This window comes from Vipera ursinii (assembly GCF_947247035.1).
Source record: "Vipera ursinii genome assembly, chromosome: Z".
In the NCBI taxonomy this organism is placed as follows: domain Eukaryota; kingdom Metazoa; phylum Chordata; class Lepidosauria; order Squamata; family Viperidae; genus Vipera; species Vipera ursinii.
This window is the reverse complement of record NC_139517.1, coordinates 91,346,919-91,363,895: the sequence shown is the minus strand read 5'-3', so window position 1 is coordinate 91,363,895 and position 16,977 is coordinate 91,346,919. Positions and strand designations below refer to the sequence as shown.

The 16,977-nt window shown below is 37.8% G+C and overlaps 1 protein-coding gene across 1 annotated transcript in view; it reads right to left on the bottom strand.

The window, feature by feature from the left end:
• The window catches only part of RAPGEF5 (Rap guanine nucleotide exchange factor 5), a gene marked incomplete at its 5' end in the record, with an annotated part of 119,272 nt that overhangs the window by 71,780 nt on the left and 30,515 nt on the right, over positions 1–16,977 (bottom strand). The window contains 2 exons of the mRNA XM_083376175.1: positions 3,597–3,673; positions 9,802–9,850. Coding sequence (XP_083232301.1) covers positions 3,597–3,673; positions 9,802–9,850 — 126 coding nt within the window. The remainder of the gene's footprint in view (positions 1–3,596; positions 3,674–9,801; positions 9,851–16,977) is intronic.

Below are 16,977 nucleotides of genomic sequence, written 5' to 3'. Positions count from 1 at the left end.
TCACTTAATGACAGCAACCAGAAATATAGCAGTTTCTGTCTCTAAGCACTCCAGTCACATGTCATGCTTTATTACCACATCATGTAGCAACAAAACTCCTGTCCAAATTACTAAGTGAAGGTTACCTGTTTTTCAAAGTGAAAATTTGAATATTTTGATTATAAAGTGAAAAAAATGAACATTTTAAATAGATTTTCTACAAGTTCATTCCCTACAAGATTACATTTATCCATTATTTCTTTATCCTGCTTTTAATCACTAATTATATCATAATAAAAATTAATAGCACTTGAATAGATTCTGAGGCTGAAGGAGAGGTGGTTCAAAGTCACCTAACTGCATGATCATTAATGTAAGCTTTAATTATATTGAAGAAACCAGATGTCCTAACAATCTGTGAAGAACACTTGAAACAGGATAGATTTCTTCCTCAATTTTTTATCCCATCTTTATTATTTTTATAACTAACACAAGCTGGTGAATGTATCTAATATGACTTCCTCCTTCTATGTTTCCCATAGCCACAACTCTGTAAAGTCATTGGGCTGAAGCAGTGTCTGGCCCAAAGTCACCCAGCTGGTTTCATGTCTAAGGCAAGACTAGAACTCACAGTCTCCTGGTTTGTAGTCTGGAGCCTTAACCACTAGACCAAACTGGCTTGAAAAGAAAAAAAGAATACTACAGTATAGTAATTCTATAGCACACAGCAAAATCTTGTTATCTTAATTATAGTAAAATGATCTCAGAAAATTATATTCTTAAAAGCAAAGTTATCACTAATAAATGAATAAGTCAAAAGTGATATAAAGATAAATAATTGAATCTCTTAAAGAAAACTGAGAAAAAATTGTTGTCATCCCTTTAAGGTTAATATCACTAAAAAGGATTTTTTGTCCTCAGAACTATTCTTGCTTTACACTCAGACCTTCAAAACTTCTGCTGACTACAATAAAAATCACAAAACACTAATCTCAGCTTTCCTTAACCTTGAGATTTGCATTCCATTTATGAACTTGCAGATGCTCATTTATCACTTTGTAACTATTTGTATAACAAAAGAAACCCTACATGACAGTAAACCATGCAGTTATTTCTGCATATTTTATTAAATAAATCAGAATTGGTTAGCTTGGTGTATTAGGCTTACTATTAAATACAATGGTTTAGCATAAGATACAAATGAACAACATTATTATTAGTGTAATCTATAAATTCAGCTTCCTCTGTATTGTTCTGTCAGGTAAGACACTTTGAGACATAATGAGAAATTTAGAGAAGCAAAAAAAATATTAGGATTCTGATTCACACTTGGCAAACCAATAAAATCTACTGCCTTATTGAACAGAATGATTACATACACAATTGATAACTTATTACTTTGTAAACAGTGTTCAATAATAATTTTGTTTACAGGAAAAATACATTCATTAGTGCTAAAGTAAAGTAAAGGTAAAGTTTCCCCCGCACATGCGTGCTAGTCGTTTACGACTCTAGGGGCCGGTGCTCATCTCCGTTTCAAAGCCGAAGAGCCAGCGCTTGTCCGAGGACATCTCCGTGGTCATGTGGCCGGCATGACTAGACGCCAAAGGCGCACGGAACGCTGTTACCTTCCCACCGGAGTGGTCCCTATTTTTCTACTTGCATTTTTACGTGCTTTCGAACTGCTAGGTTGGCAGAAGCTGGGACGAGTAACAGGCGCTCACTCTGTTACGCGGCACTCGGGATTCGACCCGCCAAACTGCCGACCTTCCGATCGACAAGCTCATTAGTGCTACCAAATGTCCAAATATGCAAATTAATATCTGGTCTTGTGCTGGTCTTATCTGTTTCATCTCAGTTTAACACCCAATAATTTCGATAAAGTAAAAAAAATGGTGTATTAGCTAATATGCATATTGCCAGTTTTGTGAAATGTTCACAGTAGTTTTCAGACCAATTAAATGTCTGGATTCACTGAAATTGAAATACTTTTGTTTTCTGTAATTCACTCGCATAATCTTGTTACCATGCTGCTTATTAGAGCAGATGAATACTTAATGAATTCCTTTGTTTTTAAATCTTGAACAACAAAACCTTGAAATAAGCATTTATATAAATTCAATATGGACAACAACAACAAAAACCAAACCTAATAGTCTGGACATGATGTGCAACCAAATGATAAATGTGTCAACTGTTCTTTAGTGAATATTATAAATTTAAAAATATTCATTATATATTGAAATTAATAGCATGCCATTCCTTATTTATAGTTTTCCTAATATAGCTATTCCAATTTTGCCCTTCCTGCATAGATTGGTAGAAGCTCTGGACCAACACAATTGAAAGTCACCAGATGTAAGGAGTACGGTTACAGAAGAGAGGGATTAAAATTGCAAACGTGTATTTATTTATTCATATATTCAATTTATATGGCCACCCAGTTGATCTGCAAATCAGGGTGCATATATATTAAAACCAATTAATTAAAAACATATTTAAATATACTTATCATTAAATAGAAGGACCAAAGAGTTAAGCTGCCCTCTACTAATACTGAGAACTTCACAGATAGTACTTACCCAAAGCAGAAACAATCAACACAGTCTGTTATGATGCATCAGGTTTGATCTTATAAAATGTTACTACAATTACTGTCATCAGCCTTCTTCAAACAACATGAGCCAACTCCCATAATAGTGAATTAATGTGGCCTAATCCACCCCATCTGTTCATCTCAATTCAACATCAAGTTGAAGGCAGCTATCATACATCAAATAATAATTTGTCTCCAGTTTATTGAATTTTAAACAGTCAACAGGGGAAATTATCCATATCCTCAAGGGCTAGGTTGCCAAGTCCTTTAATTCAAAAGCACATCTTAATTAGTGGTGGAGTCAGCCGTCTACATAAAAATAAATGCAATAAGGTTTGAAGAAGGATTTTTTTTAAAAAAAAAAAAAGAAACACTGCTCGAATTGGCAAATGACAAAAGTCACATCATTTTTTTTCTTCTCAATTTTTTAAAATAATGTTCTTATTAAGCAGGTAGGATATATTCCAGAAAAATAGCAGTGATGCAATTTCTTGCATGAATGGACAGGTAGCTACCATCTTGCAATAGAAATGCATTGTCCACTTGATAGGGACATATGTTTTTACCAACATCAGACTATATCTCAATACGAACTTTACCAAAGTTTGTTCCTTGGGCACAAGTGTCTACCCAGGACCAAATTTTACATTACTTTTCAGGAATTAAACTATAAACCTTTATCTTTTTACATTATTAAAGAGATTTAAGCTTTTCCTAAAACAACTGCAAATTTTATTGCCCCCAAATAATGTATTAATTCAGTTATATTCACCTTAATTCAAGAAATCAGAATATGAAAGTACTACAAATTCATCTATGTAAAAGGATAAATGTAGAAGTGTAATCACACACCTTATTTCCAAGAGGTTAGACCTTTAAATAGCAGAAAGTCCCAAACAAAATCATGTAGTTTTGTATATTATGTCTAGGAGGACTGTGGGGTAGTATACAAGTATTAGAAATGACATTTATAAAAAGGGGATTCCCAAAACTCTATTATGTATGAGTAATCATTCTCTACCTGTACATCACAGATATCCTTCTGGTTTTTTTGCACTATTGCTTCTCCACTGCAGATGTCATAACTTTGATTCATTGCTAAAGAAAAAGAAAATAAAAGAGATATAAAAGAGCTTTTAATAGGAACTATAAAATCTAACATTCTATCTATATACCTTCCAGCAATTTTAAAAGCAACTTCTTACTACCACATTCAATATAATTCATCATCTTCAAGAAATATTTTGATTACAATTTTAGCTAATTATAGTTTAGTATGTAACTGTAGTAATGTAGAAATAACCTCCGGATGTTATTTCTGTTAATTTGTAGAATTAACAGAAAGTACAAGCAATATTTACTGTATATTGATTATGCTTCTATTCTACTTTTCTTCCAGAGAGACCACTCGTATAGATACATATTTAGGTACTAAAAAGATATTTCATAGAAATTTATTAAGTTTCATTCCAGTAAAATAATGACAAAACACAAGTAAAAAATAAAAATAAAAAACAAGAAAAACAAAATTAAAACAGTGAGGTATCACTACCAGGTTCATAAGTGGGCAGTACTAACCACCAGGAAAAAATCTGGGACAAAATCTGTTGTTCTCAGTCGCCAGTGAAGCCCCCTTCCTCCTCCCCCCCCAAGCTATGAGCCTGCCTTATTTTAAATCTCCCCTCTTTTTATCTTTACAGGAACTCCTTCAGGTGGTCTTGTCTGCATCTCATTTCCTAGGCATTTTCATCTTGAAGGATCCAGGAAGACAATGTTTGTGCCCTGGTGTTCGTCCTTTGGAACATCATGTTCCCTGAGGTTAGACTTGCTCTTGCCCTGTCATCTTTTGCGAGGCATTAAAAACCTAGGTTTGCCTTCTTGACTGGGATTGTAACATAAGAACGAATCCGTCTTATGACTGATTTGGATGTACTGAATGTTCTCAGCGGTTATTCTATGCTACTGATATTGTGTTTTTTAAAAAGAAATGGTTATTTTATCCTGTTTCTGTTAATCACTGTTAGCCACTCAGAGTCATATGCATATGAGATAGCAAGTGTAATATTTATTAAATATTTTTTTTAAAAAAATTACAGCCAAATACTTCAGAGTTTCATCCCTCTCTGCAGTAAAAAGCAAACTTCCTGGGTCCTAATCTAACACTCTAATCCAGGGGTAGGCAACCTTGGCTCTTTTATGACTCGTGGACTTCAACTCCCAGAATTCCTGAGCCAACCGGCTCAGGAATTCTGGGAGTTGAAGTCCACGAGTCATAAAAGAGCCAAGGTTGCCTACCCCTGCTCTAATCGTTACACAGATTGCTGACTACATAAAGACACATACTTTATGTAGTTAGTTAGCAATAAAAATTGCTAACCAGAGCAGAATACTAGCATATTGATATGGTTCACACATTAAATTAAGCTACAAACATTTTTATAAGCTACAATGACTGCATCACCCAATGTTCTATATCAAATTAAACAAACTACTTTATGGCAAAGTGTGATATTCTAACTCATTCGTAAAATGTCCCTTCTTATTCACACTTCCACCGTAATTTTTTAAAATTCTAGAAAATTTCTCTAGTTCTCAATACCAATGAAATATTTTATTAAAAAATAATGTAAATTCAATCCTTTCAACCAAATATTTTTCCATTGTTCTATATGTATATTATAATCAACATTTTTTATACCCTTTTACTTGTTCTTCTGCTCCAAATTTTAATACAAATTTGCATATTTTAGTAACTACATATTCATCATTTGTATATAGTTCTATTTGAAACTCAGCCTTTCTATGCTCAAAACCACAAATTCTTTTTGTTTACTTTCATTTAGAGAATTTTAGATATTAATATACAATTGAAACTGGAGATTTTTGAGGCAGGTAGACAAAAAACTCATGGAATTTTGTTTTTATAACTGTAGTAAGATTATATGCAAAATATGTAAAAAAAATTCTTACTACACACAGTGAATGAATGGTTGTTAAAGATAATTGAATTTACGGAGATAACCAAATAGACTACTTTGATGAGAAAAAAATAATAGTTTATTGCTAATGAAAACTTTTCCAGACTTTTTGAGTGAAACAGTAAAAAATAAATGTATAATTTATAATTTTGATTATTAGAAAGAATATAGAAAACAAAGTTATTTTGCAACTATAGAGCAAATATAAATTTATAATTATAATAACTGCTCTAAACACAATCAGAAGTGGCTTCTTTGCATCTTTTTTTCCTTCTTTGCTTTCGTATGTTCAGTTCCCTGTTTGATTTTGTTTTCCTTTTCTTTTTCTTATTATATATTAGTTAAATTTTCTTACGTTTTTAAATAACAATATATGAGTGCCTGTATGTTTCCCTCCCTCTCTCTCTGAGTGTGAGATTCTCTCTCTCTCTCTCTCTCTCTCTCTCTCTCTCTCTCTGTGTGTGTGTGTGTGTGTGTGTTTGTGTGTGTGTGCACGGATGTGTGCACATGTGTGTGTGTATAAAAGGGAAGTTGTAAAATGAGCAGTCCATCAAAATCAGTTAGCTCTACGAATTATTTTCTAAGATTCTGAATATATATAGAAAATACAGCAGTCATTCAGCTTGAATTCTAAACAAGTCCAACTTCCTTTTCTGCATATACAAGGACACACGAGCAGTGGTGGGGATTCAAATATGTGAACAACCAGTTCTCAGTGTGGATGCCGCTTTCGGAAGTCCATTCTGGGCCTGGGCAACAAAAAATAGCTACCAGTTCTGCCGAAGTGGTGCGAATCAGCAGAATCCCACCACTGCACGTGAACACATATGTAAATATTCATGGGAAATGATTAAATATATAGATATCTATCTCCATTGTAAAACTCTTTTTTCGGCAGTATTGTAATGGTTGCTGAATGAGCGTTCAATAAGTTAGAACTATCTGTACTCCAATCATGTCTCTTTTGTACCCTAATATGTCAGAAAATAGGTGAATTTTGGCAATTTGATTTGTTTAATTCTTTTACTTCAGAATTGAGAATGTACTCCTTTTTTTAAACCACATTCCAAATGACTCATATATAGGCCCAGGTTTGATTAATGCAGATAGGAATAAATATGGGAAGCCTCTGACCTGCCAAACCTTCTCTTCAGTAGCCCATAAAAATGCCTTTAAAATTGTTTCAAAATCTTGAATTGTACAAATGCTTAAAATTTAAATACTCTAGAAAACTTTCCTGTAGCAATTCTTCAGAATCTTTGAGATGTCATAAGACGTCTAATAAAAATGCCTATTATGGCAACAGAAAGAATCTGCTCAGTGCTTTGTTGAAAGCAAAAGAAGGTATTTTTATAACTGGAATGCAAAAACTATAGATAGAGCCATACATCAATTCAATAATGCACATACAGGGTAACCAAAGAACAAAGAATTCAGTCAATTTTATTACAGCTACACCTTGCTTATACGTACGTTTTTTGCTTTATCATCCATTAATAAATACAAGGTAGAATGTTAAATAACAGCTTGCTGAAGTGTAATTTCAAATGCATTCAAATGCATTCAAATCTCCATAAGCCTAAGGAATTTAGGATGCTGATTTTTTAATAGCCATTTAAGAGATCAGGATGCTATTCCTTATTTTTATTTCATTATTCCCTTGTGGGCAGCAAGAAGCATTTTCCTTCAAGATTTTTTAACATAAAACAAGTAATGGATTAAAGGTTTTTTCAAAAAAACTCTGGGTATGTTTTACTAACAAAATGGATTGCTATTCTTGCTAAGCAAGATTTATTTGATTTCTTCAATAAGAATAGTCTTCTCTGTCCATAATGGAAGATTCACTTGATGCATAATAATCATGTATTATTTCTTTCAGTTAAAATTAAGATTACTCCATAGTAATTCCATTATTGGCTTATACTTTTATTAGTTTAGCAGAGAAAAATCTTATGCCAAATTGAAATCTATGTAAAACAGAATTGAAATTAAATTTACTTCCACAAGATGGTTTACAATGGATTCAAAGAAGAAATCAAGAGTATGTCCTTGTCTATTATCAGAATTGGTTGTAGTATGTTTGAGGGAAAACTTGAATTATGCAGGCAATCTTTCATGGGTTTATGTCCAGATTCTAGTTCCAAAAGCATTTTTCAATATGTAGATTCTAAATTTGGTTTCAATATTAGGATTAAAGACCCTGCATTGAAATTGTGGATGCTACTGCTAACCAGTTATAAAAACATAGAGGGACTTTTAGCAGAAAGAGTAACCTGGAACTGAATACATGAAGAATGTATATTCAAGTATAAAAGGAATATTGGGTACTTTCACTCAAGAACAGGATATATTTCTCTATGCGTCTGTGTTTATCCCAGTATTAAAATTTAATCCATAGTCTCCCACAATGGCCTTCCCTAACATTACTATCCAGATAAGCTAGACTGGGAGGGAACTAGGTAGAAAAACACAGTTCTGCTATATTATACAAAGCAATTCTTAAATGTATTAGTATAGACTTCAGAGATAAAATTTTAAACACAGACTAATTACTTATGCCCAATATATTCTGCAGTCAAACAGAATGGAACAATATAGCCAAGGAAAGTGTCAACTTCCTTTCTTTAGGTTTTACAGAGTGAACAATTAATATCAATGCTAACTACTTCGTAAAGCTGATACATAAAATGCAAGGCAAATCAATTGTTGGAAATGTTAATTGGAGAAAGCTTCCCCTCACTGACTCATACAGGAAAAGGACTCAAAGTTTTTAAAAAGATAACACAGCTTTCCCCGATGTTGCATATTCTGAATGTGTTGAATTATAAAATTTACAGCTAGCATGGAGACTAATTTATCCAGAAAGCACCAGGTTCTTTAAACTGAATTTTCCAATTATTCTATAGCTCAAATTATATGTACTCCTGAATAAAAAATATGGGAATATCTCATTTCCCACCAGCCATGTCAAATGTTAGGCATTATGCTCACTACTAAAGCACCAAACAAAAATTACAATACTAGCAAATTGTATTTATCACATAGCTTCCAAAATACCATTAACAATCCAAGCAGAAAACCACAGAGGAAAAGCTTAACAATGGTTTTGGGATTGTGAGATTTATGGATTGCTTTGAAAATAATTTAAACAATTAAATAAGGAGTAGATAGTTAAACAGAAAAGGGAAACAAGATTACTGAATTAGCACCATTCATTGGTTGAATGTTTGTCCTTCGTCTCAAGTTTTCATATTTTTAAAATTAATACATGTGTACAAAAATACAGATGGTCCTCAACTTACAACTGATGGTTCAGCAACCATTCAAAATCAAATTTGCTTCTAAACCTAACTGATACAAATAACTCATGCTGCTCGTTCTTTTTAGTTTTCACCTAATTGTGAAATGGGCATTGCTTTTGTCTATCCATTTCAAATTTTTAACAGCTTTTCCTTTGAAAATGTGGTCTATTTCAATGACTTGACATGAAATTAGAAGAAATCCTGTTCTTCATAGAAAAACAAGGTTTCTCCCAACAGCAAATATCCCAGAGTTCCTACTTTGGACAACTTCTACAAAGGTAAATATTGGCAATTTTGAAAAATACACTTTGGTTCTTAGATAAGCAGCTTAAACAATGGAAATAAACATCACCTTAAAAACTGAATCATGTATTTCAAATTAAGGCAATGTACTAATTTACAAAGTATACAAATGCAGGCAAGCAGAATAAATCAATATTATAAAACAAGTTGTCCTTGATTTACAACCATTCATCTACTGACCATTTGAAATTACAACAGCACTGAAAAAAGTGACTTATGGCCATTTTTTACCCCACCCCACCCCAACCATTGCAGCATCCCCATGGTTACTTGATCAAAATTTCAATAGTTGGCAACATATTTATGATAGTTGTAGTGTCCCAGGGTCATGTGATGACCACCTTTTATTACTTTCTGACTAAGTCAATGGAGAAGCCAGATTCACAAACATTTGGCAAGAAAGTTGTAAAATTTTGGGCTCAATTTTGGTTGTAAGATGAGGACTACCTAAAATATAGCAAGCAAATACATCAAGTAAATATTAATTGGATGAATGAAAAGTGAAAAATATATGACATATTTCATACATTTCAGATGTCAAATATCAGCAATATTTTTGTCATATTCAGAGCATTGGTTCTGTTTTTCTTTCTGTGATTATATTCAACAATGTTGTATATAGTCAAAAACTTTGTATATTCACCTGATTTTCTTGCTTTCATAGCAAGAACAGCTGCCAGTTCTCTCTGCACCTAGCACATCAAGAAAATTGTGTTATAAATATATTGATAGAATACATAAACACATAAATTTATTTTACCATTTATGTTGTTTCATGGTTAAATACCAATGGAACTCCCACATTGTTTATCTACTGCCTATACAGTAGAAGATAGAATTTGCTCTTTCCAAAATCCTTAATTTAAGACCAGAATGGAGTTCAGCTTCAAGCCTAATTATATTTATTGAAATGTATGCTCCATTGGATGCAATAGAGCTGAACTATAGTATTAACTAAATAGTATTAGCTAACTTCAACAAGGTTGGGACCAAGCTATAAATCTAAAAAAATGGGGAAAGATGTGGGGAAGATTTACAATTTTCATCACATTTGGCACACAGAGTTCCCTCATTTCATCAAATGTCTTCTCAGAGGTCACTCATCAACAACTTTGATTAAGCCAGGATAAATAGAAGAGTGTCTCCAATATAAATTTCACAAATAAGCAACTCAAACTGGCCTAACTTGTGAAGAAATTTGAAAGTCTAAAGATAAAGGATTGTAATGTTTTAATATATACCCTTTTAGCAGTTTCCTGATCTCTTAGCATCGTCCATTGCCTTATGTACAACATTTACATATTATTTTAACTAACTGAAATAAACTATCTTTGACCAAAAGTGCAACCTTTGCAGTTATTTCCTGCTCTTGAACTAACTTGGCATTATTCAACACAGCTGTTCTCATTCAACAGTTCCTCGCCCTTCTATTGTTTGGAGAGAACATGCATTTCCTTTATTTACAGATTTCAGTCTGACTCATCAAGAAATAAGTGCTTAGAAAAAAGGACTTTTAAATGTACTTAACCAAAAGTAGACTCTGAACTGGCAAAAGAAAGAAGCAAAAAGATCATCTTGAAGAGCCACATCACTCACACACTATTAGTTATTCATTACACCTTTATTTTAGTTTATGGAGTTACAATTCAATTAATATTTTACATTTAGATTATTATTGGTTAACAGTATTTAACTTAGCAAATGACTCAGTGCTTTTGATAAGGTGAGTCTGTTGATTCCATATAGGAGAAGTTTAAACAAACAAATGCATTTTTTTTACTTTATTTGTATATTACCTATTCCCTGAAGACTCTGGGCAGCTTCCAGTCAGAAATACCACCAAGCAAAAGCCATCCTCAAAAACAATAATAAACTCACCCATAAAATAACCTAAATACAGAATCAAAAAATATAGCAAAAGAAATGTGTACAAAAACACAAGTCCGGCCATTTATATGTTCAAACACAGCATGCACTTTGGATAGAATAATCATGTCTTAACTGCTTTTCTGAACCCTGAAAGAGGAGCAGCTTAAAAGAAGGGAAGGAGAAGAGTATGGGGCTAGCCCAGTGGTGGGATTCAGCCGGTTTGCACCACTTCAGCAGAACTGGTAGCTTATTTGTTGTTGTCCAGGCCCAGAATGGACTTCTGGAAGCGGCATCCACACAGAGAACCAATTGTTCACATATATGAATCCCACCACTGGGCTAGCCATACCCTGTGCAACTTCAAGTAGCTGAGCTTCCCAGTTACAGCAACCAAGGAATTGTAATGGGTCCATGAGAAGGGAGTTACTGCAATAGGTCAAGCACCTTAGTTGTCGCTTTAACTAATGATCATGGTCTCCTCCAAACTGCTCATCAGAATCTCAGCCCCAAAGCACCTTCTGAAAAAACAGCAATTCTTTAATTATCTGGGACAGACTGATCTAACAGATCCTTCCTCACAGCAGAGGAAGTTGTACATTAAACTCCACAGCCATTTGTGTGTGAACTATCCATGATAAAGAACAAATTCAATGGCCTGCTCACATATGTAAGTTCCATCTGGCCCTTAGTTGTCTGGCCCACTCCAGACTCCCCACCAGGGAAGCTTGGTTAATGTGTCCCAACATCCCCAGTCTGGGAAACAAGATCATCACCTCAGCAATTAGGTCGAACAGCCTTGACAGAGTCATATGGATCACAACTACTACCACTCTACTGTATTTGCGGACCTCAGTTGATGCTAAACCTGAAACCCCAGGAGCAGACTTCCTAGAGATACTGTCCTGTCCTCTAGATTTTTGTAATATAAAGCAGAGGTAGCCTCCTATCCACAATTAAATTGTGGTTGAGGGTTTTTTTTTCAATAGCAACAGTGAGGTAGGAGAAAAGCAAGCAAGTTAGGAGGCAGAATTATGTTATCAGCTTAGAGTCGTTACATTCCCATAAAGAGTCCAAGTCCAATCCTTCCTGAATTCTGTTGACCCTTATCTAGCACCAGTTTAGCACTGATCTTTACTTGATTGGATTCTTGGGTATAGGCTTGAACAAATCTTCTGTGTCCCTGTGTCCTTTGCAACTAACAAGTCAGAATCCTGGTTCTTGTGAAGAAGACTAAGAACCTTAGGGAGAGGATTAGTAAAAGCTATTAAACCCTCCTTCTCCAAGGGTAGCCTGCTCCCAGTGTTCCATTATATTTCTTAGTGACAACTATAAGCTCATTTCACTCATTTCTCATTTCACAAAAGCCCATCTTTGGTTGCATCACCCCCTACAACCCAAAAATCTCTGCCATCTAGTACCTGGACCAAATCAGTCAAAATATTTCCAGAATTTGAAGCCCCTCAATCAGCCCACTAACCCCATTTCCACCTACTCCCCCCAAGCTCTTCTCATTCAAGATTCAAAGTTTTAAATGACATTGGGAATCCTAATGTCACCCAGATATAACTATATCTGGACCACTATGCGGTTCTGATTTTGTTGAACTTTAGTTCCAATCTGCTTTTACAATCATAGCAAAATGTGAAGAATTATGGAACTTGAAACCCTACAGTACCTGAAGGACCAATTAACTGGTTTCTGATTTATAAATTAGTATGCTGTATGGAGAAGCAGTTAAGAAAAAATAAGTGACAGGGCAGCATGATCACCTCCTTTTCTCTAACATTCCTTTTCACCCAAATCAACAATAACTTTCTAGATGACGGGTTGTAGGACCCTGAGAGATGGCATGCTTCAAAGAGGAGTATGAGGGGATTTTTATCAAGATTTTTATATAAAATTTTAAGGGGATCCGGGAGGGGGGGAGGCCCAAGGGATCCGGAACAAACTTGGGGGAATTCGACCCAGACAGCAGTCCAGACCATTGGACGGTCACGGGGGGTAGGGGTTTGGGGGTGGACTCAGCTCCGAGTGAGGAGGGTCTTCCTATTTTGACAGTGATTGGGAGGGGCAGAGTGTGTGGGAGCAGAGGGCTTTATCGCAATTGGGGAACGGGCCACCACTGTCTTCAAGCAGTTGCCTGTTCCCACCCTCATGGCTCTTCTTGCTCCCCCGAGGGCATAGGATTGCAGGACCCTGGGCTCAGGTTGGTTTATTTCAACGCCAGGTCCATGGTGAACAAGGCTCCCCTCATACATGATCTTATTGAGGAGAACATGGACCTCGCCTGCATCACGAAGACCTGGTTGGACCAAGAGGGGGGTCCCCCTCTCAGAACTATGCCCACCGGGCTTCCGGGTGCTTCACTAGCCGCGGGTCCAGGGCAGGGGTGGGGGGGTGGCGGTTATTATTTGGGAGAGTCTTTGTGAGTGGCCACTGTCCCTCAGATAGGCGGGTGTGAGTCTCTCCTTTTGAAGTGGGGTCCTGGAGTTCAGTTGGGCCTATTGATTATGTACCTGTCTCCCAGCTGCGTGTCATCGGCCCTGCCCAAGCTCTTCAACATCTTGCCCGGCTTGGCGATTGAGTTCCCCAGGCTTATAGTTCTGGGGGATTTCAATCTGCCTTCCGCGGGAGAGGCATCTGAGTTGGCTCGGGAGTTCATGGCTTCCATGACAGCCATGGACCTGACTCAAGTAATTCAAGACCCGACCCATAATTGAGGACACACACTCGACCTGGTTTTTATCTCTGGACAGTGGATTAATGATCTGGGTAGGGGGGGTTTAACCATCCAACCCCTGTCATGGTCCGATCATTTTCTTCTCCAGCTAGACTTTCAGTATGCCACCCCCCACCGCTGGGAGGCGGAACTGACCAGGTGGTTCCGCCCCAGGCGTTTAATGGACCCTGAGAGGTTCCAGACAGAGCTTGGGACATTTCCTGCTTCCCATGCCCACGACTCTGCCAAGGCCCTAGTAGAAGCCTGGGAGAGGGCAGCTACTGGGGCCTTGGATAGAGTTGTGCCTTTGTGGCCTCTGACCCAGCACAGATCCTGGGTGGCCCCCTGGTTCACTGAGGGTCTCCAAGAGATGAAACGCCGTAAAAGACACCTAGAGAGCTGTTGGAGGTCCAACAGATCTGAATCTGACTGAACACAGCTAAGAATTTATCTTAAGTCTTACCTAGTGGTGATGGAAGCGGCAAAGTGTGTTTACTTTTCCGCTCTCATTGCATCCGCAGATAACTGCCCAGCCGCCCTGTTTAGAGTGACCTGCTCACTGCTTAATCAGCGACCGAGGGATGACCCCTTGCAGGGTAGGGCTGAGGAATTTGTACAGTATCTGCAGGACAAAATCGCTCAGATCCGGGCTGGTTTGGACTCCAACTGGGTGGAATCCGGCAGAGTGGAGAGGACAGGTCTTGGTTATACCATTTGGGGTGAGTTTGACCCTGTGTCTTTGGATGATGTGGACAGGATCATGTGTAGACTGAGCGCTACAACTTGTCTATTGGACCCATGTCCCTCCTGGCTGGTTTCAGCCGCCAGGGAGGTGACAGGGGGCTGGCTCCAGGCAGTTGTCAATGCTTCATTGATGGACGGTGTCTTCCCCTCCACCTTAAAAGAGGCGGTGGTGAGGCCCCTTCTCAAGAAGACTGCCCTGGACCCAGCCTCCTTGAATAACTATCGTCCTGTCTCCAACCTTTGCTTTGTAGTGAAGGTTGTTGAGAGTGTTGTGGCGCATCAGCTCCTGCAATTCCTGGATGAAGCGGACTATCTGGACCCGCACCAGTCTGGTTTCAGGCCCGGTTACAGCACGGAAACAGCATTGGTCGCACTGGTAGATGATCTCTGGTGGGCCCGGGACAGGGGTTGTTCCTCTGTCCTGGTCCTACTTGACCTCTCAGCGGCTTTTGATACCATTGACCATAGTATCCTGCTGCAATGGCTCGGGGGATTAGGAGTGGGAAGCACTGTTCTACAGTGGTTTTCCTCCTATCTCTCGGGCTGCTTGCAGTTTGTATTGGCAGGGGGGCAGAGATCTACCCCGAGGCCCCTCACTTGTGGGGTGCCTCAGGAGTTGGTTCTCTTCCCCCTCCTGTTTAACATCTATATGAAGCTGCTGGGTGAGATCATCCATGGCTTTGGGGTGAGGTACCACCAATATGCGGATGATACCCAGTTGTTCATCTCCACCCCGAGCCAACCCAGTGATGCCCTTGACATGATGTCCCGGTGCCTGGAGGCGGTACGGGTCTGGATGGGAAGGAACAGGCTCAGGCTGAACCCCTCCAAGACCGAGTGGCTGTGGATACTGGCATCTCGTATTGTCCAACATGTTCCATCTCTCTTGATGGGGGGAGGTATTGCCCCCCTCAGAAAGGGCCCGCAACTTGGGTGTCCTCCTGGATTCACAGCTTAACTTGGAGGATCTAACTGCTGTGACCAGGGGAGCCTTCGCACAGGTTCATCTGGTGCACCAGTTGTGCCCCTTTTTGGACCGAGATGCCCTATGCACGGTCACCCACGCCCTTGTCACTTCTCGCCTGGATTACTGCAATGCTCTCTACATTATACTGCCCTTGAGATGCACCCGGAGGCTTCAGCTGGTGCAAAATGCGGCCACGTGGGTGCTTAGGGAGTTTCTCGATACTCCCATGTTACACCACTCTTGCGCAAGCTGCTTTGGCTTCCGGTTGCCCTCCAGGTGCGATTCAAGGTGCTGGTAATTACTTTTAAAGCCCTACATGGCTTAGGCCCAGGGTACTTGTGAGACCACCTGCTGCCATTGTCAACCTCCCATCACCCGGTTCACTCCCACAGAGTCCGCCTCCTCAGGGTTCCGTCGGCTAAGCAATGCCGGCTGGCGAACCCCAGGGTGAGAGCCTTCTCTGTGGGCGCGCCGACCCTCTGGAATGAGTTGCCTCCAGAGATGCGGATGGCCCCTGACCTTCGGTCCTTCCGCCATGACCTGAAGACATGGATGTTCCAACAATCGGGCCTGGACTGACTATAGTTTTAAATTTGGTTTTATTAGGTTAATTGTTATGTGTTTATTACATTTCCTGTTTAATTCTTTTTTAAATTTTGTATTTTATGTTTTTTTAACTTTTTATTATTGTGAGCCACCCTGAGTCCTTAGGGAGAAGGGCGGCATATAAATTTAATAAATTCAATTCAATTCAATTCAACTGTTTTCACAATAACCTAGGCTGATGTGACAGCAGTTCCCTAATTTTATTCAATGTACTGATTAGTGTAATGCAATGTTTTTCAGACTCAGAAACTTTAAGATGCTTACACTTCAATTCCCAGAATTTTCCAATCAGGATACTGACTGAAAAATTTTGGAAGCTGAATCCACATATCTTAAATTTGCCAAGCTTATAAAACACTGCTCTATTGGAGCAATATCTGGTCCATTCTGGACCAAGACTGCACTATCAGTTCTGCAGTATTTAATCTTTCTGCCTAATTCTGGCATAAATATCCACAACAGGAATAGGCAATGAGCTGTTCCCTAGATCTTTGAGCCTAGATGTCTCCAGATCTCTGATAAGTGCTCATTATATTGCCTACTTTGCTTCTATCTATTCCAAATATAAAGGTTTCTTCTGCATAATTGCTAAATAATTTATTCTTTAGTTTTAGAATGCAATGTCAGTTTATGCCCTTGCCTTTCATGAAAAATGATCATCCTCAATTGGTTCAATTTTATTTTAAAATATTTATATCTAGCTTTTTCTTCATATTAGGACTAAAATATAAATTTAACAAAGACAGCATTGAAGTTTTATTTTTTTAAAAAAATAAAAGAGTGGCAAGATAAGCATTAATGGGCAAAGTTGGCAGGACTGTCTCTTTAATTAAAATTACAAAATAAAGTGTTTCTCTGATGCATTAAGGGAAAACGTCTGCAATACTTCAGTTCTGTTAACAAGACATTACTGG